The 25,932-nt window shown below is 48.5% G+C and overlaps 8 protein-coding genes across 8 annotated transcripts; 3 read left to right on the plus strand and 5 right to left on the minus strand.

Moving 5' to 3' along the window:
* Positions 1-680: 680 nt before the first annotated feature.
* C8Q69DRAFT_126518 (putative cell cycle control protein tyrosine phosphatase Mih1) lies at positions 681-2,803 on the minus strand. Its single transcript, XM_028625263.1, has 4 exons — positions 2,373-2,803; positions 2,238-2,305; positions 1,951-2,185; positions 681-1,884 (listed from the first exon to the last, which is right to left on the minus strand). Exons 1-4 carry the CDS (start codon positions 2,624-2,626, stop codon positions 765-767), a joined length of 1,677 nt encoding a protein of 558 aa, XP_028481185.1. The 5' UTR covers positions 2,627-2,803; the 3' UTR covers positions 681-764.
* Positions 2,804-9,943: 7,140 nt separating this feature from the next.
* Positions 9,944-13,281, minus strand: C8Q69DRAFT_482250 (C6 transcription factor). Its single transcript, XM_028631642.1, has 11 exons — positions 12,910-13,281; positions 12,778-12,841; positions 11,912-12,680; positions 11,824-11,857; positions 11,660-11,771; positions 11,571-11,591; positions 11,174-11,508; positions 10,939-11,113; positions 10,594-10,882; positions 10,106-10,535; positions 9,944-10,048 (listed from the first exon to the last, which is right to left on the minus strand). The coding sequence occupies exons 1-10, from the start codon at positions 13,064-13,066 to the stop codon at positions 10,431-10,433; spliced, it is 2,061 nt and encodes a 686-aa protein (XP_028481186.1). The 5' UTR covers positions 13,067-13,281; the 3' UTR covers positions 9,944-10,048; positions 10,106-10,430.
* A 120-nt stretch (positions 13,282-13,401) lies between these two features.
* Positions 13,402-15,718, minus strand: C8Q69DRAFT_482269 (FAD binding domain protein). The gene is made up of 8 exons (XM_028631643.1): positions 15,285-15,718; positions 15,092-15,220; positions 14,369-15,030; positions 14,244-14,299; positions 14,126-14,174; positions 13,877-14,066; positions 13,700-13,803; positions 13,402-13,643 (listed from the first exon to the last, which is right to left on the minus strand). The coding sequence occupies exons 1-8, from the start codon at positions 15,285-15,287 to the stop codon at positions 13,520-13,522; spliced, it is 1,317 nt and encodes a 438-aa protein (XP_028481187.1). The 5' UTR covers positions 15,288-15,718; the 3' UTR covers positions 13,402-13,519.
* Positions 15,713-17,483, plus strand: C8Q69DRAFT_482275 (hypothetical protein). Its single transcript, XM_028631644.1, has 4 exons — positions 15,713-16,277; positions 16,330-16,820; positions 16,886-17,033; positions 17,083-17,483. The coding sequence occupies exons 1-4, from the start codon at positions 16,016-16,018 to the stop codon at positions 17,286-17,288; spliced, it is 1,107 nt and encodes a 368-aa protein (XP_028481188.1). The 5' UTR covers positions 15,713-16,015; the 3' UTR covers positions 17,289-17,483.
* A 48-nt stretch (positions 17,484-17,531) lies between these two features.
* Positions 17,532-19,058, minus strand: C8Q69DRAFT_482277 (hypothetical protein). The gene has a single exon (XM_028631645.1). It carries the CDS (start codon positions 18,782-18,784, stop codon positions 17,885-17,887), a length of 900 nt encoding a protein of 299 aa, XP_028481189.1. The 5' UTR covers positions 18,785-19,058; the 3' UTR covers positions 17,532-17,884.
* Positions 19,059-19,289: 231 nt separating this feature from the next.
* On the plus strand, positions 19,290-22,610 carry C8Q69DRAFT_439107 (DNA polymerase phi-domain-containing protein; the record flags this gene model as incomplete). The annotated part of the gene is made up of 5 exons (XM_028628598.1): positions 19,290-19,791; positions 19,856-20,450; positions 20,507-21,303; positions 21,354-21,659; positions 21,714-22,610. Exons 1-5 carry the CDS (start codon positions 19,417-19,419, stop codon positions 22,608-22,610), a joined length of 2,970 nt encoding a protein of 989 aa, XP_028481190.1. The 5' UTR covers positions 19,290-19,416.
* Positions 22,611-22,761: 151 nt separating this feature from the next.
* On the plus strand, positions 22,762-24,287 carry C8Q69DRAFT_126840 (hypothetical protein). The gene is made up of 2 exons (XM_028625264.1): positions 22,762-23,390; positions 23,585-24,287. The coding sequence occupies exons 1-2, from the start codon at positions 23,013-23,015 to the stop codon at positions 24,167-24,169; spliced, it is 963 nt and encodes a 320-aa protein (XP_028481191.1). The 5' UTR covers positions 22,762-23,012; the 3' UTR covers positions 24,170-24,287.
* On the minus strand, positions 24,278-25,822 carry C8Q69DRAFT_482283 (hypothetical protein). The gene has a single exon (XM_028631646.1). It carries the CDS (start codon positions 25,510-25,512, stop codon positions 24,406-24,408), a length of 1,107 nt encoding a protein of 368 aa, XP_028481192.1. The 5' UTR covers positions 25,513-25,822; the 3' UTR covers positions 24,278-24,405.
* Between the last annotated feature and the right edge of the window lie 110 nt (positions 25,823-25,932).

Below are 25,932 nucleotides of genomic sequence, written 5' to 3' on the forward strand. Positions count from 1 at the left end.
GCTGGTGACAGCAATGCTCCGCAAAGAATTGTACATGAACCACAAAAGGGAATTAGAGTTAAAAGGACGGTAAGGGGCATATAGTGCGCCAAAAAATGAATGTCAAGGAAATTCGTCTCTGGTGCGGTACCAGTCAGGATAACCCCAGCGGGCGGAGGGGTTCCAGCGTGAGGCGCAGGGGCGGTATGAGCGTATCTTCTTGTCGAGTATCAGGTAGTTGTGACAAAGGAAAAGAAGGATTGTAGAATGCTGGATGATGGTGGGTCGACTTTAGTCATGGTGTGATCTTCACAAGGTCATCGAAGGGGAATAAGTGGCGTAGTAACATAAGAAAGAAGATATGTGGTGGTGAAGCTGTATGGTAAAGCGCTGATGACATAAGGATTCGAGATTGTGTATGAGAATTGACGCCATACACTGGCGAAGAGAGACACCCCGCGGTGAAAGCAGTTGTATGGAATCAAACGTAAGAGTAATACCGCCCGTCACGCTCGTGACGATGTACAGGAGCAGTCGATATCGTCCTCCAGTGACGACGACTCTGGCCCTCTGAGGTTCAGCACTGGTTGGGGCCCGACAAATGGCCGTGTCAATCATTTCAACCCTTCGAAAGGCTGTGTAATGACAGAAGGCAAGTCGACTAGGCGCACACGAATGGAAATATCAACCAGGTGGACCATTCGCTGGGTTTAAAAAAATGCGACAAACGTGAAGTCCATTAAAGGCGTGGCGCCGTAGAGTCAAATCTAAAGCCGCAATCGACTCTAGTAAGAAAGCATCCGACGACCGGGCATGCGACTGTGTTCTTCTCCGAATGGGGATCCGAGACCGCGACTACGATCTCCATGGCTTCGACATCTTCCCGTAGGACTGTCCTCCATCTGTGGTGAGTCTTGTCCAAAGGCGAAGGTTTGAGCTCGACTGAACTTGGACCGTTGCTTAACTTTGCCAAGGCCACGTTCACAGTCATACTCATGGTTCTTGTCAGCCATCTCGACATAGTTTTGAGGATAACACAGCGATCGATGCTCAGCAAAAAAGGCGCTGTATCCCCCGTCCAAAATGTACATTTCCGGGTAAGTCAACTTTGGATATTCGTCAACATTGACCGCACGATCCTTGTGGCGGATATATTTCGCCATGATGGGCGCACGGTGGGCAGAGTACTCGCAATGGAAGACAAGCACCGTGCCCGGCTTGGGTTCCTTTTCGAATAGGATATCAGCAAGCTCTTCCTTGTCATTGTAATTCAGAGCTCCATTGATATGGCCGCCTTCGTACTCATACTCGAATCGACAGTCGATGATCATGAGATTCTCAAAGCGATCATTATACTTGCCATCAATGAGGTCCACCAGGATTTTCTTTTCAATCCGTGGTAAGCAGTCGGGCTGGTCGTCTGGGACGAAGTGGGGAAGCTGCAGGCTGGGGGTAACTTCGATATCATTAATAGATGGAAGGGGTGCATTTGTAGAATAGCCAGCATCATTTTCCCGCATCACGTCGTCAGGATGCTCAAACATGCTCAGAGACCTGCGGCATTGCTTGCGAGGACGCATAAAAGGATTCCCACTCCTACGGATTGGGCCTGGAGCTGGAGAGCCATTGCTACGCGCATGTCCAGCGCCAGATCCGAAAGGCTGCCTAAGACGAGGAGGTCCCATGAGGCCACTGTTGCTCCTGGGCAAGGTCCTCTCCCGCTGGGGCGATTCATCGAACATGTCTCCTAAGGATGTCGAGCTGCCGGATGACAGTTTACTGCCCCCGCTGGAGAATTTGAAAGGAGGAGATCGGCTCTCCGGTGCGGGCTTCGGGATGCCTAGATGCGCTGAGTGCGCCTTGGTACGAGCCAGGGACGGGCGGAGCATGTTGGAGCGTCTCCTTCTGTACAACCCAGGGCCTGTTAGACTATTTCCATCAGGCACTGGATTAATGGGGGAATCGGCTTACTCATATGGGGCGTGCTTTGGAGCGTCAAGGGGAGACTCCTGCAACGGGCTGGGAGCGGCTGAAGACATGGGGGAATCGACAGTGCCCATGTCCGGAGTGGGAGAAGGGAGTTCCACCTCAGTTGACCTCGAGTAAGGAACCTTGTGCGGGAGGGGAGACATCTCCATCATGTCCATAATATCCATAGCAGGGGCGGGCGAGGATGCAGGCAGGGGAGGGGTGGTCATGTTCTCTTCTACTCCAGTGTTAGCCTTGAGCACAATTTGGTCTCCTCTTGCGTCTCCTACCACGTCCGCCTCCGGGTCCGAACAGGTTCGATGAGAACAAAGACCTGCGGGGTGTTGCTAATTGTGGACTGTCCCAGACGTTAGCACGGCTTTGTCCGTAAGAGCCGTTTAGTTTCATGGAGACAGTGGACTGACCTTTGATCAATATGGAAATTTTGGGACAGATCCGCAGCAAGGCTGGCTGTCGGAGAAGATCCACGGACTGGCTTCATGTTGAAGTAATCCGCATGGCCTCTTTTCATGGAGAGGTCTTTGAAGTTGAAACTATTCGGACCAAAGCCCTTCACGGATCCAAAGGATGCATAAGACGTTGGTACATCTGCCCGAAAGCAGTGTCCAAAATGCACAGAAGGAGGCTGCATAGCAGCCAAAGGTGAAGAGTGCTCCATTATGGACAGAAGAATTGTCTAGGATTCAGCTGTCTCCCTTGGAATCACGGAATGACTGCAAAATGTCTGCACTGCAGAACCTGTAGCACCCTGCTAAGGATATGCAACCGTCCTTCCCAGCACCAACTATTCTTTGTATTCATGTAACGGCAGTCACACTTGGTGTCTGCTCGTAAATATTATCCAGCTTTTTTTTTTCCTTTTTCTTTTTCCTTTTTCTTTTTCTTTTTTCTTTTTTTCCTTTTCTTTCCTCTTGTACCTGGGGTGTATCTGACACCTCGTTCGTCCGTCCGAACACCCACAATCAACGAACTCCTCAATCCAATGGCCCACTGCACTCACAAGGGGCCCGGGGATGTCGAAGTCTGATTCAGAAAGACATGGCCGGCATGCAGCAATGGAGAAGAATCTGGGGTGCAGCTTGCAGCGGACGGTATGGAGGGGTTTCGAGGGGAAGAGCAAGGAGGATGGCGGAGGAGAGGTAGAGGAGATCCGGAACCGAGCCCGTCCAAGGGAAATCGACGAAGGTAAAAACCGACAGGACGGCGAGGAGAAGATGAGGAAGAAAGAGAAGAAAAGAAGCGTTGAAAAAGGACTTTGGAAATGGTGAAGCTGAAAGGGCAGCCCTTGTTGCAATGGCAACGAAAGTGGGGAGGATCTCCAGGTCCTGAGAAGCTTAAGCGACGACCAGAACCAGGGCGGAACAGGCTCGGGAACGACCAGCACGGAGATTCTTTGTCCAGGCACGGCCTGCTGAACGAGCTCGTCTTGCTCGCCCCGTTATTACAATCCTAGGGCTTCTCTAGGTGTATCGAGCAGACCTTCTAGGGTCGCTCTAGGGCCGCTCGTCAGCCCAAGCTCCCGGCCGTTGCTGTGCTCCCCTTGCCGCCATAAAACACACTACTGGCTGCTCAGCAACCATGAACTCACCCAGAGCCTGTGAGAAGCGCCAACATGGATCATGCCCGTCTTGGGTCTGACTCAGGTGGGCGGCAATGATGTTTGCTGTATTAATGATGGTACTGCACGGCTGGCAGTTTGATTACCCAGGGACCGTTGACGGGAGATGTGATACCAGTGTTTACGGTCTACAACAACATCAAGATGTACCATATATCCGCTTCCAGGAGTCGGGTAGCACAGACAGACGTTTACTGCTGCTACTTGGCTCTGTTCGTTGTCTTTGGTCTCCAGAATATTCTTGTTTTCGGGGTCTCGAACCGTTCGTGTCTACTACTTGCTAAAACTACTACGTCTTACCATTGCCAGGTGCAACGAGATCCAAGCTAACGCACACAGTTTTAGCGACCTCCACCGGGTCCACTCTCCCTATGAGAAGATCTTTCGACAACACAGAGGAAAAGTCCAGACGAAACCGTCCACACGCAAGGATGGCAATCCGCCTCATCCCCGACATCTGTCACCGACTGCGGCCACTCGACTAGTGAAGCCTCCCTCGTGCCGCTGGGCTGCATGTCCCAACCAGGACTGCTCCTGAGCCGCTGGCTAAGAGGGACCCAGCGATATCAATCACGATTCGTCCGTACCGTCGGCTTGGCGCCCGGGCAGGGATAGAAAGAACTGCAGTCATATCTGATATACGGACAACTATTCTACTACTCTTCAAGCGCTGGGTTAGCGGTCAATGGATATCATCGATCTGCAAGCGCTTACAGGACTTGAGAGGCTCTGCAAGAAGACTGGAGGTCCGCTGGAATACTTGCGCACTGTCCTGGGTTCGGTCCGTTCCTACGGGTACAAGTATGGACCATACAAGGAATTGAATCGCTATTCCACATTCTCCATACTAGCCCTCCCTCTCTTCGGGAAACCTGGACTTAGAGTGACGGTCTTAAAACCGCCTACGGGAGGGCAACTCTCTCAGAACGTGCTTTTAACAGCAGCTTTCGTTGAACTCGACTGAGGTGGAACCATGCTCTCAAGCAAGTTGAACGATTATCCTTGTTGAATTGCCTATTCTTGGTAGTAATTGTCTCTCTCAAAGCTCGTTGCAAGGCCCAAGACACAGGTCGACGTCATTGACTGGGCGATTTACTTGATTCCAAGCAGATGCTCCACTCCAGATTGCCTCTCGCAAGACTCCGAGCCTGTTATCCTATCCTCATCCGATGGATATCGCGGAATGTGGAGGAATTGTGTTCTTCCCGATGTCGCTCTGGAAAGTACCTTATGCGCCTTGAGGCTTTGCGCAGAGCAAACCACCGTATTTGTATCCCACTCTTATGCGGATAGCCAGTTCACCGCGTGCTGCACAGAAGTTCCCCTCCCCCAGGTGCCGATCGATTTCAGAGCGCGACACACCCCTCTTCGGAGCATTCGGGACTTGTCCCAGATGGAGGGGTAGGGTCTACTTCCATCCTGCTCGTGGGCACTGTCTCTAACAAGACCAGTCTCGGTCTACGTCACGCGCCCGTCTCACCTGTGCTGTCCTCTCCCGCGTCTCCCCGCAGATGCATTGATTCACAGCCAGCCCAATGCAACGATAAGCAGGCTAGACAGTTAGGCTCGCAGCTCTTCCTACGCGTCGGGGCTCGACGACAACTCTCAAGCTGCGATTGCTCGGTAGCTCCGATCTGAAATGGGTCCCTGGTGGGGTGATTCGATATGACAATGTGAAGTTGGTGCGCCATGTGCAGCCCAGGTCCCCTTGGAGCCCGCTTTCGTGCTATTCTTGTTATCGTGTTGTCAAGCCCCAAAGTCTAGCGCGACCCAATCATGGCGTCAAGGTGTATCATCAGCGGCATGATAACCCCGCCTTTTCAGCTATCGGGCAGCTGGGCTGAGCGCCAAAGAGGGATACTTACACCGTCGGCTATCCCGAGATCAAAGATCTTGTGTGTAGAATTGCTGGTTGTGCTGCAATGGCAGCGTGCTGTGGTAAGTAACTTGATCAGACTCGCGTTGCGGGGAGAAGTAAACAAAGGCGGGAGCGACGCGACGTGATGCGGAGTCCCGTGACGAACAGATGACCTCAGCCGGCATCGCCAGTTTTTCCATCTCAAACTCGATCGCTGCTAACTTGCTCTAAGCAGTAGATAGATTAGTTCACGCCTGTGATCGCATCATCGCGCACTCCATTTTTAGGCTTTCCCTGGCAAACCTTCTCTCGTCCAGCCCTGCGCCTCGGGCTGTGAAACAGGTCACCTAGTCCCGAACTGCGCGCGCTCCCACCACGATCGGCGCGCTAACGGATAGAATCTCAGCCCCATGTGCCTGGTGTTTATCTCCAGAGTCCACGGTCTTTGTCTGCATCCTGTCTGTTGCGGGTTATCCTCAGCTTCCCACGATCGCCTGGAGTTTCCCTAGCGTGTCTACGTAGGCTGAAGTTGCGAGGAATTAGCCGATCTGGTCGGGCCGTCAAGTCCTCACCGACACCGTCATCTCTAGGGGTTTTCTCAGACTTATCATCCTCTACTCGAGTCTGGAGCCACCAACAGGAATCAGCTGCGAGACAGATGACCTCGCAAGGAGAATTTCCGGTGGAGACACAAGTCTCTAATGGAAAAGAAATCATTAGCGGCAATGCGGATTATGAGGTATTGGGGTATGATCCTCTACCTAACCCCGAATTGGAACGTATTTACATATCCCTTGGTATTATCTTTCCCCCTTCTTTTCACTCTTTATCACTGAGAAACGAAAGCTTCTTGTAATGGAAGAGAATATCTTTCAGATCATTATTCGCTAGATCTGTTTCGTGCAAGGTTTGTCCATGAGTTTTTATACGGATGCTGGTACGCACTCAAGACCTGGGATCTGGAGCGGTACGCCCCAATATCATAATCCTCTGGATAAGATTGATGGCTTTGCTGCTCTTTCCAAAGGATAATCTTGAAACTTTCCCATCCATGTCGAGGATACATGACATGAGCGTATTATCTGCAGAGTCTACGCGCTCTACCTATTATCCGTGTCCTCAGCTATAATGCAGTCAGTCTATCATATGGGTTGACGATGGTGACCATCCCCTACATGGGTCTCGCTGCGAGCTCTAAACATGTTTAGATGTGAGCAGCCCTGTAAACATTAAAGCGGGGATAACGGAATCAAGGACCTCGACGGATCGCAGCATCTGGTATAATGCAGTGTAGATACCTTTCACCGAAATGTGACGGCGGAATCTCTCCGTTGTTTTCTTTACTCCATTCTATACGCTGCAACGCCACTGTTCCTAGACAAGCCAGTCCTCCCAAATCCCCGGGGTGAAACCTAAGGACTAAACATTGATATTTTCTCGATTAAGAAAACCCCGCTTCTTGACCTACTATTGCACTTTATGTGTTGCGGTACTATTATCTATCCAAACAGCTATTGAGGGACCCGCCAGCACCGCCACTTTACTTTGTGCTCCTTGCTGTCTGGTCTGGCGGAGGTAAAGTAAACGTCCATCTTAGAGATCCTGCAGCGGACGATCGGATTCAATAAAGGGATAGCTATTACTACTTGGCCTCTTTATGGTAAGCATGATGACCAACAGTATTAACTGGATATAATAATCTCAGAGAGCGGTGTAGTAATCCGAACAAGGCATGGTATCGTTCCACATTCGTAAATAGCTCCTTTTTATAAGTTACATAGTACGTAAAGCACTATTCAAATTTCACAGGGCATATCTAACAGCAAAGCAGAAGTGGCCTAGAAAAGACCTTGACATGTTAAACTTCTTCGCCAAGTTTAGATATCTTCATTATATCACATACCTCGACAGACGGAAATCGGGAGTCGAGGATTTTTATGTAATCTACATATGACGAACGAAAGCTGCAGTCAGATTCCAGCAGGAAGGAACGAGGAAAGGACCGATCCGCTTCATTGAGACCTACTGTAAGCGATCCAGATTGTTGGATTCATGACCATATACGTAGATACTGGTACTGTACTATACTCAGAACTACCTAATCGCATACCTCCCCCTTTCCCCTAGCGCGGTACGCTCGGGACGACCCGTATCTCTTGCAGGAAGATAATAACTATTCCACTATACCTTTACTGTTAAGGAGTATTCAAATCAAAGAATCAGATATCTGTCTCTTGACTAGATGAGACAGTACTTATTCCGAGCCATCTCCGCACTCATGCGTGGTCTCCTCCAACAGTGTGGTCAAATTGGTGGAAACCGATAAGTTGTTCACCATATTCACCCTTGCTTGATAGAGTGCGATTTGTTGTTCTTCGCTCATTGAAACCCACTTGAAGACATAGCGGCGATGGAGTCTTCAGCGGTGAATGGCAGAGCGGTTGATTCCGGCGTTTAAGAAATAGTAATATGGTATATTCTAGGGTTAGTACACTCGATAATACTGCGGTATCGAGTCCCATATGCTAGTGCATTGAGTGGGGGGAGGAAGGGGAATGCGGAGCTGCAGGTTCTAGTGCTTCCACTCTCGATTCAAGTGAGACTCGAGTCAGTAATATCGATACCTTTCCTTTTAGGTAAGATAGCAGTGGTGCTCAGTGCCGACTAGTCAAATGCTCATCTCTTGGCAGTGAATATTGGAACTATAGCCGTGGGTCGTCGATCTCAAGGTATCTGACAGTTTTGAAAAAGCTTTTGTGATGGCTGAAGACAGTCTTGACTGTCCAAAAAAGAATCAAGCCTGCTTGGGCTAAAATATCCGATTCATCCATCCATCTCCATCTAATCGCTTTTCATGTCTTCAATGCTCCACAATATAAGGTCACCACCTATGTCAGTATCGCCAGGCCGCCAAGTCCGAAGATGCCCGTATAGGTATAAACCCGCAACCCTTCCTTCGGCATCAGCAAGGGGGGAGGGGAATATGTCAGATACCCTTCCCCCACATTTTGCGAGCTTTTTTTCCCTCAAGCCAACGGTGTAGCACCGCTAAAGAGCGCAGTGGAAGTTGCAGTATTCCAAGTGCAGTGTAACGTATACTTACTTCCCAGTGGAGATCTTCAACCCGAGACATGTATGTCGATAGCACGTTACTAGCATCTTCAACCTCGCCGTATCCTGTACTGATCGACCTCGCAGTTTTCTTCAAGCTATGTGATCTGCAGGATGCATGAAGAGCTTAACGCGAAAGAAGCCTCCTTAGCACGAGAGGACGTTGGCGCTAGGACGGCTCCTATGTGGTATGATTGGACCACCATAGGTACTGTATGGTACATAGTACCTATCCCTGCCTTGGACCTATGTGACAAGGGAGAGTCAAGAAGAGAAAAAAGGCTCCTTCTTTTTCCTTTTCATCAAGACAAGATTCCCAAAGTGTTGGGAAACGAGCAGGTTAGACGGGCCCCGTTTGCGTGAGAGTAGCCTGCAAGGGGTGGTGTTTTTTTGGAAAGAAAGTAGTCAAGGTACAGGCCATGTTTCAACGATGATCAGATACAGAGCAGGAAAAAAAAAGGTTGTCAAACAGAAAGAGGCCGGATTTATCGCAAGAGCTAGATTCTTATTAGGAATATCGGCTTTTAGCTTTTTCCGAAGGGATTTTCTTTGGTGGTTCAATAATACATACGTGAGTATTCGAGGAGATTCTGTGGGGAGATTTCTTGGCATTCTACGTACTTATCGCGCGACAACAGTCGGGCATCTATCATCTACTACTCTACAGGATTGGAACTATGTGTACAAAACAATCAATGTTATTGTCTTAGTCGACCGACCAGCGAAGAAGTAAGCTATTTATTTTTATCTGTATCTTTCAATAGTTCTGCATGGAAAGAAAGACACGCAGTTGATAGTCCATCTGTAATTGGCACCAGTCCGGTAGTCAAACTGCATTTCGACGTTGGATTTGCGATGCGCTGGCGCTGTGTTTCTCCGGTCGACTACGTAGTAAACTGCAACACCTAGGCAACAGGGCGAGTACCCGTAGTTGTTTGTTTCTGTGTGTTTTTTTGTTTGGAATAGAAGTTGTTATTATTGTAGTAGGGATAGAACTGTATTTTTATTCATGACTTCATACTGGCGTTGAATCAACATTTGAGTGCATAGTTATATGTAGATACGTATCGGTTACCAAATATGGGGTACAAAGTCAGGTCAGAATATTCACTTCCCTCAGCCTCAGCGCCACAATCTCAGTGCTACTGACTGCGTTACACTTCCCGATATCCTGAGTGATGATTCTTATGATGCGCTTAATGCTGCCGGCGAATACGGTAGTGTGTTTCGTGTTGACCATGGATACGCTGCATTAGGCTCAGATCGTGAACGCCAACCCCATGTAATCGTCTTGATCCAACACTATTTTGACGGGAACGACAAGATTTCGCGCGCCGAGGTTTTAACAATCTTGATGACAATAACCACACAACTGGAACACAAGTCTCTTGATGCTCATTGTATTACTCCTGTGAGTGTGTGTGTGTGTCTTTGCTTCTCTGGACGTCGTTATCTCTAATTCTTGAATCATCAGTTCAACTAATCCATGGGAACTATTAGTTAGGTTATGATATTCTCCTTTATGAACTCATTCCAGGGGAGGGTCTTACAGGCCCACGTGACGGATAATGGGATTTCTATCAAGAAGTCTGAACTGTACAACTTCAAGACACACACAGAACTTGAAGACTCGATGACTCTATTTTCACGATACATGGCAGGCTACAGAATAGGGGACACTGAAAAGTTTGTGATGTTCGATATAAAAGCTCAAGAAATTCGAGCTATCACACCCGAGGTTGCTGCTCTCGACCTTAATAATATTACTTTAGCCGCCCAGGATTCGATTAGTGCCTAGCAAGAGAAAATTTCGGCATAGTTGTATTTTGCCGCCGCTACCTGGAGCGACTCGGTGTATAAGCAATGCCTTGTCTCTTATATGCCCTGTTCGTTCATGATCGGAAAGTCGCTCAAGTTGTCGAAGAGCCCGGCCATCGCTTCGAATGTGTAGTCGGGAAGTCCAAGTCCGTAACGCAGTTCCTAGGTTATATGCATTAGATCGCAGTGGGCATAGTCCGTGTTCGTATAGCAGACTTACAGGTAATAGCATCTCGATAGGATCGGTTTGAGGAACTGTGGTATATGATTGGTCATGGATATGGGTGTTGCCAACAGAATCGGCTGCCGAGGCACGGATCTCTCGGAGATGATGGTTAATAATTTCGATCGATCTTCTCGCAACGATGGACTCATCCATTGCTGCTAGAATCTCCACGGCCTTGTGGACATGTCCTACCAAACGATCCGTCTCTGTAGAGGAGCCTATCGTAGTAATGCGCAGGAGGATAATGGCAGTTGCGAACATGACATAAGTCACGTTGTACCACCTATGTCCCGTATTGTTCAGTCATGAATCATGCAGTTTGGCGACAGTGTAACTCACCAACAACGGAAAAATGTATGCATCGTGTATGTGTCGTGGATAATGTCAATTGTCTTTTCTGCTGAACTAAGGCATTTAGATACGGCAGCCTCGAGCTCAGCAGACGTATGCTCCGGGTTCCGAGCGGCGTGTGCGAGGAAAGGTCGAAATAAAAGCATCTTCACATTGTGATAACCTATGATTACACTCAGTATTGATCATGAATGAGTATTATCCAGGCCCCAGGTCTACTTACGCACACATAAAACCAGCCGCTGCCTGCGTGCCCACTTTGGATCTTTCAGAGAGGTAAAAGATTGCCTCTCCGCGAGCACATCCGGTCTTATTTTATGAGGAAGACCGGAGAGCCATGCATCCAGCTGTCGCTCTATCTTCGAGGAGAGCTGCAGCTTGTCCTGCAGAGGTGCCTTCGAGTGGTAGACTTTGACAGAGACCCTGCGGATTATCCGGGCAAAGTCAACCATCCAGGTCACAATGGCGTATTCAGAATCGTCTCGTTCAGGTAGGATGCGGTTGTGGTATTCGTCCATCCCGAGAGTGTCTGGACGTCCGAGAGCGAAGCTCATTTCTCTTGTATTACAGATCAGCCATTAGCTCGAAGAGGGGGCTTTTCTTTTTCAGGACTGGCTAACATTTCCAGAGAGTAGAGGCCCCTTAAGTTCAGAAAGTTAGCATTTACACATCAAGCATATCATGGTCATGGAGTATGTTTATTACTCACCACCACATCTTTGAAATGGATTGTGAACGCTGGCTTTTAGGATCTCTGGTCTCTCGATTGAATCCGGCAGATAAGCAAGTCCGGATCGCGAGGCCCAAATACATATAGGCAACTGTGGGATGTCAGCAAGCCACTCGGGACAATACTGGCCCAGCTGCGCATACGGTTTGGATTTAGCTCGTTTTGGCATATTTTAGACTGCGACGAAGTTAGTTGACGAAAAGAAATCACCAACGAAGCAACCGAACTGACCATCAGATATAAACACTGTACCGTTTCTAAATCATTAGAAAAGCCGAGCTCCTTCAGACACATTTGTGCCTCTGAGAACAGTTTCCGACTCCATTCGAATCGCGTCATCCCAGACAGTTGGGATTCATCCCATACCCTCGTGAGGGCGCCAAGTGAGAGTAGACTGAGATAGAGCGCAAGGAAGCTCGGCTCCGGCGTTCGATCGCGGCCAAACCAGAGGTCGTGGACGCGAGCAGAGAAATCTTCCTTGTCTATCAGGGGGTGTAAGAGATTGAGATTCTCAAAGTAGCCTTCCATAAACACGTGAGCCTGCTCGAAGTAGAAGTTCTGATGCCTCGGAAGCAGCGTCTGCTTCCGTAGTGAGAATCCGGGGTTGTGCAGCGTCGATATGAGGGAGGAGGGAGAATCAGCCGCTCTGCCATGGTGCAGGTACTCCTTTAGCTGTGGTCGACATGCATTCTGCAAATAGCCAAGGAAAGCAGCAGAAGAACTATTCCCATAGAACTCGATGCTGTTCGTATGCTCATTGACGCCGCTGATCTCTTCATCAAGGCTCTCAGACGTTACATCATTGAACACGGGAGATGGAGACGACGCGTACGCTGCTCTCCGTTCGCTGGATCGAGGTGTCAGAATCGCATTGATATCAGGGTCCGAGGCCGTTTCCATAGAAGTAGGCACTCCGTCGGATGGATGATCACGCTGGGATTGGATTATCTGGAGCTGAGACGTCAACGCAGCGACTTTATCCTCTAGTTCGCGAATGTAGCTGCCGTATATACGTTAGAAGATCATTTTTGACATTGTAACTTCTGCATATGGTCCTGGATATCTTCTTGGATGGGGAAAGGGTTCAGGACAAATACCTTGCAGATCTGCTGCTCTCCCTCTGGTGGTAGTCGCCTGCGTAGACACATTCTCGTTTGCTTTCTGCAGTGACGCAGGTCAGGTCGCAAGGACTACACTTTCATCCCAATGGCATATATGAGGTTCCTTACTTCTACATCGTGAGCACGGGTATTGCTCGTCGCATTTGTACTTTTTGAATCGACACCTTTCGCATGCTTGGGCGGCTCGTTGCTGCTTCGGTCTTTTGCGAACGGCTTCATTTGATGCTGTGCGAACCGCAGGTCCTGGACTTGATCGATGCTCCATATTAATAGTGCAGCAAGAGCAGACGCGCCAGGTCAGGACTTCTGTAGAAACCGGAGCAGCATTCTCACTCCGATGTTTCCTCTTATCCGGGAGCGCGACGTGGAAGTGCCGGCTTGTTTCACATGATCAACAGGTGCACGTGGGGCTTGCAAGGATAAGTAAGTAGTTAAGTAGTTAGGGAAGGGATTTGTTGCCGCGCGTCATTAGTAGAACTGCATAAATTCTAGGTGCAGAAAGAGGGATGTTGTTAGATGAGATGCTTGGCAGATTAAGTAAGTACCTATCTTAGGAAACCTACCCTTTCTGAATTCTAATTATATATAATATCTGTGGAGACTGCTTCTAGTCCGACAATCCACAACACACTGCAGAAGGCAACAAATCGCCACAAGGCATGTACCATAATCCGCTCGCACTAGTAAACATCAGTCGTGTCAGAGAAAAGTACTGTTATCATAGCACTGATGTAGGGGAAGATGTGCCATCCGAGAACAACTCTGGACTACGAGCTACAGCATTTTCCACTTCTTTGATCGCGTCATACCCGTAGATCCAAGGCTGAACTTCAGGGCAGGTCCTGCAATGCAGGTAAGTATAATAAGACAAATACTACAGTAAAGAGTTGATACATACCATCTGCTTGGGAAGGCCCCTTTGAGTTCCTTTCCGAGCTGCGAAAGGAATATCTCGTCCCGTTTACGTTGTTTTTCTCCGTCGGGAAGGTGGAAATCATGTCTCTGTGAGATGGATCTTGAATTTAGGAAATCCGGGGAAACAAAAGCCAATATCGAGACGTGTAAAGTGGGATACCTGTTTAAACGTTTCGCGTGCAATTGCTTCACCTCTCGACTTGCGAAGACTCTGATACAGTCGAAGGACACCTGGCAGATCAGACTTCCTCTTTAAATGCCTGAGGAGCGACCCAAGCACAGCTCCATCTTCCATGGAAGAATTGGCTCCTTGAGCAAGATATGGTAGCATCGGGTGGCAAGAGTCGCCGCTACATAGCGTCAGTACGGCATCTGTTCACTCTAGCCCCGAGACTTTTCCCCTACTCACAGGAAAACCAGGTTTGAGGCATCATTTACCCAGTCGGTCATTTCGGCACCTATGCATGTACAGTTAGAACCCATAAAGAGGAATAATCGCGACAAAACCAGAGCAGTGAGCCTCTTACGATGCATCAGCTTCCACTTGTCAACCTTGTCAACACAGCCCAAGAACTCATTCAGGCTTGCAGTATATGTTAGCAAAACTGTTTTTATGAGATATAATAGAGGATCTTCGTCATGGATCACTTACATGGGATCCCATCCATCGAAAAGCTTACGCATCTGATCAACAGAGCCGGGCTGTCTGGCGACGCCCGTTGGCAGATCGTCCGGAACGAGAAGTACGATGTTGTACATCTTGCCAGCCCTCAAGGAATAACCTACGACGTGAGCTCCAGGCCCAATCCAGAAGTGCACTTCGGAATTCTCGACCCAGGCTCTCAGTTTGGAGTCTTTGATTTGGTCCGTTGTGAGGACGATACGGTATGCTAAGTCCCCGGTTGGCAAGGGCTCATCCTTGCCTCCGAGGAAGGATTCGCGACATCGAGACCATAAGCCATCAGCTGCGACGATGAGATCACCGGAGAATGTAGCTCCTGTGTCTGCCTGGACAGTCGGGCCCGAGAAATCAATAGACTCCACGCGCTGGCCGAAGGAGAAGGTCACACCTAGCTCAACGGATCGGCCGTATAGAGCTTGTTGCACATCACAGCGGTGGAAGTCAATGAATGAAGCTCCATACTTTGCTCGGGTATGTTGGTCAAAAGGGCGATCCTCTGCCAGCTTTTCGCCAGAATACCGGTGTACGGTCAATGCTGTTGGTTCCGCACCAGTCTCCCAGAGCGACTCAAAAACTTCCCAATGCTTTAGAAGACGAGATGCATTAGGTGTAATTTGCAGTCCAGCGCCAACCTTTCTGAAATTCAGCATTCAACAAAAGTGAAGTACTTGGGTTTCGAGGAAGGCAACTCACCTCGACAAGCTCTTTCGCAGATTCAACCACATGTACTGAATGCCCGGCCATTGCACATGAGCAGGCAGCAGACAAACCACCAAGTCCAGCACCTACCACTAAGATTTGTAGTTTCCTGTCCTCAGTGGACTAAACGTGCAGAAGTAGCTTTAGTGGCTGGGACTTTCATGAATAGTCAAGGACAACAACTTACCATGATTGCACCTATAGTAAATCAAATGAATGATGGTAACAATATATCCAGACACAAACGATTCCGTCTACTATAGTTCCAAAGTAAAGATTGGTTCCTTAAATGATCCTTACACCTCGATGTAAACGATATACCATGTAAAAAGACAGCCACAGAAATTAGCCCGGGTGCCAGTATAGATTTCAGGACCCTCATGACAGGGGTAATATAGCCAACTGGACACAATTCTCCGCGATACAGCCTTCGGAATTTCCGTGCTTCATATTCTCCATTTTCTAACATCTCAAACATTAAAGTCTCTGGATGACTGCGTGGAATGTCTCGGATATCCCGACTGTCCTCACGTAAACCATACAATGAGACAGGACATGCAAATAATGCACGCCAAGGTCGCTGCTGTAATTAATATGCATTGCTCCCACAGCATGGTTAACATGGACTGTAGAAGCCAAGAATGGCTAAAAGAAAGGCCTATTTATTTTGGACCGTCTGGGGGAAACTCGCTTGAAAGTTTATGCGGGGTAACACTTTCGCTGTTGCTCCGATGCTCCCCGCTTCGTCCGGTGCTCAACCGATGGGAGATCTTGCAGCCGTGGGCTGAATCCTACATATTCTTTGGTGTAGACTAAATCTAATATAAATTCGATCAGATAAGTTAAAGATCTCGTCTTAAAACTAATCACAATATCTATGTAACACGTTGCCGTGTGAAAACTTCATTGGCCGGTATCATGTCTCCAGGCAAGGTTGACTCTCGATCTTCATACAAGATCGCTTCGATCCCAGCAGATGGGATAGGTCCGGAAGTGATCTCTGCCGGAATCACCGTCTTGCAGAAGCTAGCAGACACTCTTGGCACCTTCGATATCACATTCGAGCATTTTGACTGGAGCAGTGATTATTACAAGAAACATGGGAGGTATATTCCGGAGGGAGGCCTTGAAACTCTCAAGAAGTTCGACGCGATCCTCTTCGGGGCTGTAGGCGCACCAGGTAGAGCGATTCTTGTCCCTCCAGCTAATAACCATGCTGACCATCATTGCAGATGTCCCGGATCATATCTCCCTGTGGGGCTTGCGACTGGCCATTTGCCAGCCATTTCAGCAATATGCAAATGTCCGACCCACGAAAGTATTCAAAGGCACAGAGTCACCTCTTCGAAAATGTAATGTTGGCGATCTTGACTGGGTCATCATCCGTGAGAATTCAGAAGGAGAGTATGCAGGCCAGGGTGGCCGAAGCCATGTTGGGAAGCCATGGGAAGTTTCGACGGAGGTTTCTATATTCACTCGACATGCTGTTGAACGTCTAATGAATTTTGCATTCGAGACGGCCCGCAGTCGACCAAAGAAGCATATCACAGTTGTGACGAAGAGTAATGCCCAGCGCAATGGTCTGGTGATGTGGGACGAGGTGGCAGCGCAGGTAGCGGCCAAGTTCCCAGACGTTCACTGCGACAAGATGCTTGTGGATGCAATGACTACGAGGATGGTCCTTAAGCCAGAGAGTCTGGATACTATCGTTGCTACGAATCTAGTAAGTACAACTCCGAGTTATGTTCCATATTATGGAAAGATGCATTAAATTCTGACTGTGCAAAGCACGCCGATATCCTCTCCGATCTTGCTGCCGCACTGGCAGGATCCATTGGAATAGCACCCACTAGCAATCTCGACCCTACGAGGGAGAACCCGTCCATGTTCGAGCCAATACATGGATCGGCTTTTGACATTACAGGAAAGGGAATAGGTGAGTGAAACAGAAATTGATGGTGCAGCATAGAACTGACAAGAGAAAGCAAACCCCGTGGCTACGTTCTGGACGGCATCTGAGATGCTAGCTTGGCTTGGAGAAAAGGAAGCTGCGAGACAACTCTTGGACTGCGTCGAGTCTGTCTGTGAAAAGGGCATTGTGACACAAGACTTGGGTGGGAAGAGTACCACGCTGGAAGTAACAAATGCAGTATGTGAAGAGATTGAAAAGGTGCTGGGCGGAAGAAAATAGAAAACTACGATCGGAATAGATCGTTTTCGACTAACTCATTGTCCTTGTACAAGACAGTCACTAAGTGAGCAGATTCTTTACCTTATCTTAGCCTAAAGAGAGTTGCGCGGATCCGGATACTCTCATATTAGAAAGATGATAAGCAAGTAGTGTAGCCTACGATGGTTCTCAGGATAGATCCTGACGATAATAAGGTCCTTGATAGCCTAGAGACATGCTACTATTTATTGGCAAAGTAAGGGTGGGAAAAGCCAAGGTTCTATTCTATAAGGTAACTAGCTATAGGACCATTAGGGGGCGATAGGTGGTAGATAGCTGCCTAGTAGCCATACTAGAATAAAAGGCAGGCATAATAAATGCGTTATCATCATGAAATCCTACGGCGTTCATCAAGTTGGAAAGCACTTTGGCGGAAGACTCCATAAACATTATGTCTCTAACCACGTTCCGCAACGCATGGGGAACTCAGCGCCCATTGCATATGGACGATATACCGTTGCTCTCTATCCCTGCAGCATATCAAAGTGTGCCCGACGAATTCCACTTGTTTTCTGTCTACGACCACTTTCTTGTGGTAGTCAGTACAGAGAAAAATATTATGGCAGGGTCAAAAAGAAGGCCCCGGCATATTGCTCGAGGACCGAGTCCGGAAGTGAGATTTCATCTTGCATGATTCTAGGAGGTTTGGTATCAAAAATCTCACTCAGCGGAAGTATCAGTGGAGCATTGGTAACAATTGGCGGACTATCGTTTGGTTTCATAATCGTCAATTGCTGTATTCTGGTGGGTCTTTTGGCTGGATTTGCTGATCTTGTCCGCTGTGGCCGTGGATGAGAAACGTTTTGCCATCTTTCGATGGTGATTATTTTGCGATCAATAGAGCCATGTATGAGTATGACAATCTTAATGCGCTCATTAGTCTGAGTTAGCCAGAAATGCGCATCATTACGCAACTTATTGAGGCCTTCACTGAGGCCAGCCTCAATAACAAGTGTCGAGCAGTCATCTTTATTCGGACGCGTGTTGGTAGGACAGAAACTATTGTCTGGTTCTTTTTGACGCGAATTATTGCCCTGTTGACGACCAGCGCCTTCGACCACAAACTCATTAAATTCGAGTCCCATGTTTCGCAACTGCTCACAGATGATAAACATAAGTTGCGTGTGGAGTCTCTCATGGCGCCGTGAAACAAACTTGATGATGAGTTTTCCCGTGGGATCATCATAGCACAATCGCATTGGAGGAAGTCGCCGATGGTTTGCATCGAGCCAGTCGATAATTTTTTCAGTCACGCCTCCTACCATGACATATTGTTGGTTATTGTCTCTTTCAAAATTCTTGAACGAGTCTTCCAGAAAGCGTGTGAACCTTCTATGGTTCTGGAAATGATGACTGGGTAAAAGTCCATAGGTAGGGTCGTAATGGCTATCTGAGATTAGGACCTGGGATGAGCTAAGCTCTGGAGTAGTAGAGGAACGAGGTAAGATAGAAGCCATGACAACGATATTAATAAAGCAACAAACGGAGTTAGACCGAGGTCCAGTGGTTATGAAACGAGGAATAATCACTGGTGATTCCGAGGATGAGATGAAGTTGCAGACTTGTCATTTCGGGAGATTATTAAACTGGCTAGCTCCAGCGAAGTACATGTGTATGTCGAAGCTTGTTCAATTCATTCTGCTATATTCTTGGCTTGATGAGCAGAGATATGTACTTGAGGAGGAGAGAAGACGGATGACTAGAGTAGTTGATTAGGAGAATTAGAGTAAGTCAGAACGACCGACTTATTTTATGCACGAGCAAGACAGCCTATTTGGGAACTCAGGGCATAGGGTTGGTCTGTGCACGTTGACCCGTGGACCCGGGGCTCAATTACCCGAAGAGGCTTAGTAGATCACCAAAATAGTAAGTCCACGTTCACTGAGCTATCACGGGGTTTCTTGGCATTATCCTACAACGCTAACCTGTTTCGGTCAGATAGCTCCCAAATTTTCTGTTGCTCGAAAATAGTCGAGCGCGACTGAAGATTATCAAACATCTGACACGAAGAACTTCGCAGAGATCTAAAATAATATTTATTTGTTTGAATAAGTTACTTGGTGTGCGCTTTTTTACGCTTCGAATCAGAATGGCGCAGAATCACGCTAGGTTGAAGAAACGGCGGCGCGAAGCTTTTAATGTTGATGTCAAGCTGGTCGAAATTTATGAAGACCTAGCTAACGAGAAAGATGAGATCCGATTGAAGGCAGCACAGGAGCTGGTCTCCCGGTTTTTGCCAGAGAACAGCCCGACAGATGATCAGATCCAAAAAGCACTGCAGAGACTTTTCCGCGGATTGTGCAGTAGCCGAAAGGCTGCCAGAGTCGGCTTTTCCATCGCCTTAACAGAGATTCTGTCCCAGATTTTCTCTCCATCGCAGAAATTGGCCTCTGAGTGGAGTGTCTCGAAGGCATTGGATATCTGGGAGTCACAGTCTGATGCTTCCGGTAGCGCCTCCGGACAGGTACGTACTAAGTGAAGTAGGCTTTTGCAACAAATACAGAAAGTCGGGCTAATATTCCCTTCAGGAGGAGAGAGATCATCACTTTGGGCGTCTGTTTGGAGCAGAGGCTGTCATAAAATCTTCTGTTCTCTTCCACGCCAATGCCTCGTTCCAGGACTGGACTAGAGTCCTGACCGTGATCTTCGATCTGGCAAAGAAGAAGCCATGGCTCAGAGAAGAGTGCGGCTGGATCATGTACCGCTGTATTTTCGATCTAGCTGCTCAGAAGCTGGACACGAAGTACGTGGAATCTATCCTCGACCAGCTTTGTGCGAACGATCTTGCACGGACACCTGAAGGCGTTGCTATCTGGTTGGCTGCCAAAGACTCGTTCCCCAAGGCCAAGTTCCCACAGAATGTGTGGAAATACGAAGACCCTCTTGACTCTCGTGACAAGAGCACCCTTGCCAAGATCATGAAAGAGTCTTCTGATGTCGAGGCCCAGTCTGAGGGCAGTGGAACGAAACAGTCGGGAGTCTGGAACTCGAAGCTCCATTTCGCCTGGGATGCTGTATTGAGCAGAATATTTGCTTCCCCGCAGAAGAAGGAAAAGTCAAAGGATAAAACATCCAAGTCGTCGCGCACAAGTTTCGTCGACTTCTGGGTGGAAGTTGTCGACAGTGAGTACAACTGGTCTAACAAAATGCACAGCTAGCAAGCTAACGCAAGATAATAGATGGGCTTTTCGCAGCAGCCTCATCAGAAGAACGGAAATATTGGGGATTTCTCCTATTCATCAAGACTCTCAACGAAGCCCCTCAGAATTTTGCGTCTCTCGTCTTCACCAAGAACCTTATCAGATGTCTCATGAATCAACTTGCAGTTGAGGACCGGTATCTCCATCGCATGGCTGTTAAAGCTGCTAAGACTATACAAGGTCGTGTCTCGAAGGAGCCTGACTTTGCGGCAGCCGCGATTAACGGCTTGATGGGACCTACGGGATCCGTGAACTTTGACCAGATAACGAAGACCAAGACTGTGGAAAAGATCGTCACTGAAGCTGACGCGGAGTCACTGAAGCAAATCCTTGTTCTGTTCGAGCGCCTAATTGCCGCGCCGGGGACAGAGGATATCAAAGCTGCAGCTTCCAGCCGTCAGAACCTTGCCAATCTTCTAGTCTCAATTGTCCGATCCCGGGCATCTGTCAAGACTGAAGAGGACGATTTCCACGATGCGATCGAAGCTATTCTATCTATTTTTGTCCGCTTTGCTTACTTCGTGGACAAAGGCGACAGTACTCAACCGCCTCTGACGCAGGCCACGCAGGAGCTCTTCCGCAACAGGATTAACTCATGCCTTAATAGTTTGGTCGGAGCCCGCAAGGACCCGGCCAATCTCCCGTATACTGTGATTCGCAAAATTCGCGATGCTGCCAAGTCAGCAGAGTACGGTAAATTCATCATTGAAATGGACGACACGGTCCAAGAAGCCATTGATGGAGCATTCAAGTCGCTCAAGAAACTTGCCAGCAAAGTAAGTTCCTGTGTTTCTTGCCGCCAAGTGTATAGTCTAACGTAGAACAGGAAAAGCACGGCGAGAAGGAAATCTCCGGTATCCAGGCATTCAAGCTTCTCTATTCGATGACTATTCTGCAAGTCTACTACGGTGATGGCGATGCTGTGTCTATGCTGGGGGAGCTTCAGTTCTGCTACGACAAATTCATCGGCAAGAAATCGAAGGATAACACTTCTGATGCCTCTGATGCTCTTGTCGAGATTCTTCTGAGCTTCGCATCTAAGCCTTCACAATTATTCCGTCGCATGAGCGAGCAAGTCTTTGGCGCTTTTGCGAACCAAGTCACTGCAGACGGCCTCCAGTCACTCATCTCGGTACGTTGCCTTCGGCTTGTTTGTTTTTACACTCACACTAACAATACCTATTAGGTCCTGGAAGTCAAAGAAACCCTGGCTGGCCAGCAGGAGATGTTTGAGCAGCAGGACGACGATGAGGATGAGGAGATGCTTGATGCGGATGATGACGACGAGGAGGATAGCGACGTAGAAGTTGTCGATGCAAAGGATGAAGACAGCTCCGACGAAGACGGCGAGGAAGAAGAAAGCGGCTCTGAAGCGTCTGCCGATGAAGGCGAGAATGATGAGGAGTTGGCACTTTTCGACGCCAAACTCGCTGAAGCTCTCGGCACTCACCGGGCCGATCAGGACCTGAACGAAGACTCCGAGGGATCGGACGCCGATATGAATGATGAGGAGATGGAAGCCTTGGACGACCAGATCGTCAAGGTGTTCCGTGCTCGCAATAAGGCTGCCAGCAAGAAGAAGGACAAGAAGGACGCCAAGGAGAACATGGTGAACTTCAAGAACCGTGTTCTGGACCTACTCGAAATCTACGTGAAGAAGTGCCATTCCAGTATCTTGGCCCTTGATTTGCTTCTTCCGCTGTTGAAGCTCAGCCGGAAGTCTACGGTCAAGCAGATCTCGGGGAAAGCCAATGCGGTGCTCCGCGAGTACACGAAGCTCTGCAAAGGCTCTGCCATCCCGGCCATAGAGTCGACGGAAGCTGTCTGGGAGCTCCTAAAGGACGTCCACAAAGAAGCCAGCTATAGTGGCCCACCTGCTCATGCTTCGTCGTGCAGCCAAGCCAGTCTACTCCTGGCTAAGGTTCTGGTGGCGCATGACAAGGGAGCTATTTCGGGTGTTGTCGATGTGTATGCCTCGACGCGCAAAGAGCAGCTCCTCAGCAAGAAGTGCCATGTGCAGCCGTCCTTCTTTACCGAGTGGAACAACTGGTGTGTCTCGATGAGCAAGCAACTGAAGGATTAGACAGTTGCCACGCGTGCTCCGTAGCCTTACCCTTTCCAGTCATTACACCCAGAAGATTATCCTGTATAAATCACACCACCTCCGATCAATCAGACCACCAGTAGGAAAAGCGCGCATACAACATCAATACCATATATCAATCATCGTAAATGAATAATATAATGTAAGGCAAATTTCGCGTCCACAATGTCGCTTCTTAAAGGCACGATTGGAATGACGTCGCCATGATGTGTAACACCGTATATATACGCTTGATAAAATAGATATATTTCCACGTTCCCTTCTAGCATATAACTTTCGATCCAGTTGGTCCTATTAATCAATTATATTTAATTAATTGGACCCTGATTCTCTCGGGCAGAAAAAAAAAAAAAAAAACAGAAAAGTAAACTCTCGGCAACAATGGCATTCAAAACCGTCGCCCTCTTTGGAGCCAACGGCCAAATCGGCAGCTGTATCCTCCGCGCTCTCTTACACTGCTCCAAACAATCTTTCAATGTAATCGGCTTTGTCGCACCAGGAATGGCCTCAAAGCTGCCTCAAGCGCCGAATCTGAAAGTTAGAGAACTCGACGTCACGAATATCAAGAAGGATGAGTTGGCGGCTGCGTTGAAGGGCGTGGATGTCGTGGTGAGCGCACTGAATGGGAAGGCATTGGAGAGTCAGGTGGATATTCAGAATGCCGCGGTCGATGCGGGTGTGGAGAGGTTCTATCCGAGTGAATATGGGTTTCATCATATTTATCAGAAGCCAGGGGATGGAGCGGGGTGGTTGCATCCGGTGAGTTGGTTCTTTTTTTTTTTTTGTCGCATGAACTGTGAATCTCCAATTGGATATAGGAGTGTATACTTTTAGTATACTTGTCCTAGTATCTATCTGTCTGCGTTCTGCTTCGGGTGACTTGGATGACCTGCCCAAAAACGTGAACTGTATATTAATATACATATTGCGAAATAAGTACTAACACCCTCCAGATGTGGAACCAAAAAGAAAAAAGCAACGATGCAGTCCTCCACCACGCAGCCATAACCTCCGGAAAGATGAGCTACACATTAATCGGCTGCGGCGACTTCTACAACCAGGACCGCGAACCGGTCTGGTGTCCCTGGACGCAAACCAACGTCGACAGCTACACGTTCCACATCATCGGCGACCCCAACGCCAAAGCGGATTTCACACACCTCGACGACTTCGCTGATTATCTCGTCGCGACACTGCTCGAGCCAGAGAAATCTGAAAATGCAACTCTGAACTTCCCCAGTGATTTCATCAGTCATGAGGAGATTGCGAGATTGTTGGAGAAGTATTCGGGGAAACCGGTCAAGAGAGATGTCATTTCGCTCGAGGAGATGCATCGTGTAATTGCGGATCCGAAACAAGCGCCCAAGGAACTGCAGTCAGGGAGTCCGTTTCCCGTTGATTTTTGGTTTCTGGTCAAGGGCCAGCAGGGGCAGGGGAATTTTTTCAGACCTAGGGGCCAGACGCATAATCATCTGTTTCCGAGTGTGCGCAAGACGACGTTTGAGAAATACTTTCAGAAGAAGTTTGCGGCGCGTTGAGATGAATTCCTCATGATTGGGGGAGGTGGTTACGGGATATTGTACCATATAATTCAGGTCTTCTCATAATTATTGGACAAGTTAAACTAACAATACTATATAATGAATTAGTCACTCTACTACTTTTGGATCTCTTTTCATATATAGAGGGAAACAACATTCCTCCATCCGAACTGTTATGGAAACCTGGAATATACAGACGTCCTCAATATCAATTCCCCAAAAGTCTCTCAAAACTAGAAACCTGTAATATACCGATGCTGCTTCGTCTCGTTCAGCACCTCGAACTTCATTCCGACATAAATTTCCCCCTCGTTGCGGGGCACGCTCAACATGCCAAAACACGGTTTATACTTGATCCCCTCGTCGACTCTTCGGTACGACATCAGAGTGTTCCACGGCTCGTGCTTGTGCTTCTCTGCCGTATCCGGATTGACGTTGGGGACCTGGCATCTGGCACATCGGGCGACGACATCCACATCGAGAGGTCTCGCAGAGTCAGATCCGCGGAAACGCACTAGTTTCCACGAGTCTTCCTCCCATGGAACTGTGCCCCGGACGATGATATTCGGCCGGAACCGCTCGATGGTGATGGGATCGGCACCCTTGGCGGTCAAGCGCGAATTGAGCTCTGCTAGCGATGCCTCTGACCCGATTAGTAGTGGAAGGACGTCTGGGAAATAGGTATCCTGCGTGCGGCCGATGATCTTGGGCGAGCCATTACCGCGGAGGACTCGCGGCGTGGGACCCTTGTAGACCAGACAGACGGCGCGATTGAGGAATTGGGAAAAGAAATCATTCACTTCGGGACCGTACAGATGACCGTCGGTGTAGATATCCCATATCTTGACCTGTGCCAGGGTCGTGTGTGCGGCCAACCAGTCTGGCGACGGGCGCGCAGGGACGCGAACCGTCCGCGGTTCCTCCGCGCCTGTGATGCTAAGCTCGAGAAAGACACCATCCTGACTAAGACCGGTGTTGATGAGCGTCATCTGGGGAATCTGGCGGATAGTGAGGAATTCACGGGTGGTCGCGTCAACGAACATCCATTGGCGATCGAGATCGAGTCCGTGCATTTGCACCGTGGTCCTGTCGATCTCGAAACCGCGACATGATTTGATGGGGTAGATGCGCAGCGACACAACTTCGCTGGTCGACAGGGGTTTGTGTAGCAGTTGGAAGAGAGTCGATCGGATGTCGTGATCTGTGTTGCGGAGGATATATGACAGGGCGATAAGTGTCAGAAGAAGCAATATCGCCGCAGCTAGAGCGGTTGGAAGGGATGTGATAGTGGTGGTAGTAGTAGTAGTAGTGATGAGATGGTCCCTCGTTGTGGATTCCATCTTTTTTTTCTTCTTTTCTTTTTTACTCTAATTGTCTCCTCCCAATTGAAGTTTTATTGTGATCTGTGGAGTGACAGACGTCAGCCGGTGCTGGTTCCGGGATGGTGTGGTATATCGACTCGGAGTAATAACAAATAGTTTGATAACTAGCTTGGGTTTGTCGGTATGGGTAGTTAAGCTATCGTCCCTTTTTTTAGATGATATCTTCTGATAGGGCGTGTGTTAATATATGTGGCGACGGTGCACGAGCCCATGAGTCACGGAGCGCCGGGAGATATTAATAGCCATCTTGCCGATGAGAAGCGTAGCGTGCTTTTTTTTTCTCTTTTTGCATCGATTATCATTTATTAGATATCATTAGTATCGTGAAGACAACGTTGAAAAGGGAAACTAATATCCGAGGTTAAGTAGTGAGTATTA

The sequence above is a fragment of the Paecilomyces variotii genome (assembly GCF_004022145.1).
Source record: "Paecilomyces variotii strain CBS 101075 chromosome Unknown C8Q69scaffold_19, whole genome shotgun sequence".
Classification (NCBI taxonomy): Eukaryota; Fungi; Ascomycota; class Eurotiomycetes; order Eurotiales; family Thermoascaceae; genus Paecilomyces; species Paecilomyces variotii.

Coding starts and splice junctions, on each gene's coding strand:
- C8Q69DRAFT_126518 (XM_028625263.1), bottom strand. CDS start 2,626: ATGGAGCACTCTTCACCTTTGGCTGCTATGCAGCCTCCTTCTGTGCAT. Junction 2,186..2,237: donor CGGACCCGGAGGCGGACGTG/GTAGGAGACGCA, acceptor ACACTGGAGTAG/AAGAGAACATGACCACCCCT. Junction 1,885..1,950: donor CCAAAGCACGCCCCATATGA/GTAAGCCGATTC, acceptor TGGGTTGTACAG/AAGGAGACGCTCCAACATGC.
- C8Q69DRAFT_482250 (XM_028631642.1), bottom strand. CDS start 13,066: ATGGAGCATCGATCAAGTCCAGGACCTGCGGTTCGCACAGCATCAAAT. Junction 12,842..12,909: donor CCCGTGCTCACGATGTAGAA/GTAAGGAACCTC, acceptor GCGTCACTGCAG/AAAGCAAACGAGAATGTGTC. Junction 11,114..11,173: donor GCGGCTGGTTTTATGTGTGC/GTAAGTAGACCT, acceptor GTGTAATCATAG/GTTATCACAATGTGAAGATG.
- C8Q69DRAFT_482269 (XM_028631643.1), bottom strand. Junction 14,300..14,368: donor TTCGATGGATGGGATCCCAT/GTAAGTGATCCA, acceptor ATATACTGCAAG/CCTGAATGAGTTCTTGGGCT. Junction 14,175..14,243: donor CAAGTGGAAGCTGATGCATC/GTAAGAGGCTCA, acceptor GTACATGCATAG/GTGCCGAAATGACCGACTGG.
- C8Q69DRAFT_482275 (XM_028631644.1), top strand. CDS start 16,016: ATGTCTCCAGGCAAGGTTGACTCTCGATCTTCATACAAGATCGCTTCG. Junction 16,821..16,885: donor CTATCGTTGCTACGAATCTA/GTAAGTACAACT, acceptor GACTGTGCAAAG/CACGCCGATATCCTCTCCGA. Junction 17,034..17,082: donor CATTACAGGAAAGGGAATAG/GTGAGTGAAACA, acceptor GACAAGAGAAAG/CAAACCCCGTGGCTACGTTC.
- C8Q69DRAFT_482277 (XM_028631645.1), bottom strand. CDS start 18,784: ATGGCTTCTATCTTACCTCGTTCCTCTACTACTCCAGAGCTTAGCTCA.
- C8Q69DRAFT_126840 (XM_028625264.1), top strand. CDS start 23,013: ATGGCATTCAAAACCGTCGCCCTCTTTGGAGCCAACGGCCAAATCGGC. Junction 23,391..23,584: donor GAGCGGGGTGGTTGCATCCG/GTGAGTTGGTTC, acceptor AACACCCTCCAG/ATGTGGAACCAAAAAGAAAA.
- C8Q69DRAFT_482283 (XM_028631646.1), bottom strand. CDS start 25,512: ATGGAATCCACAACGAGGGACCATCTCATCACTACTACTACTACTACC.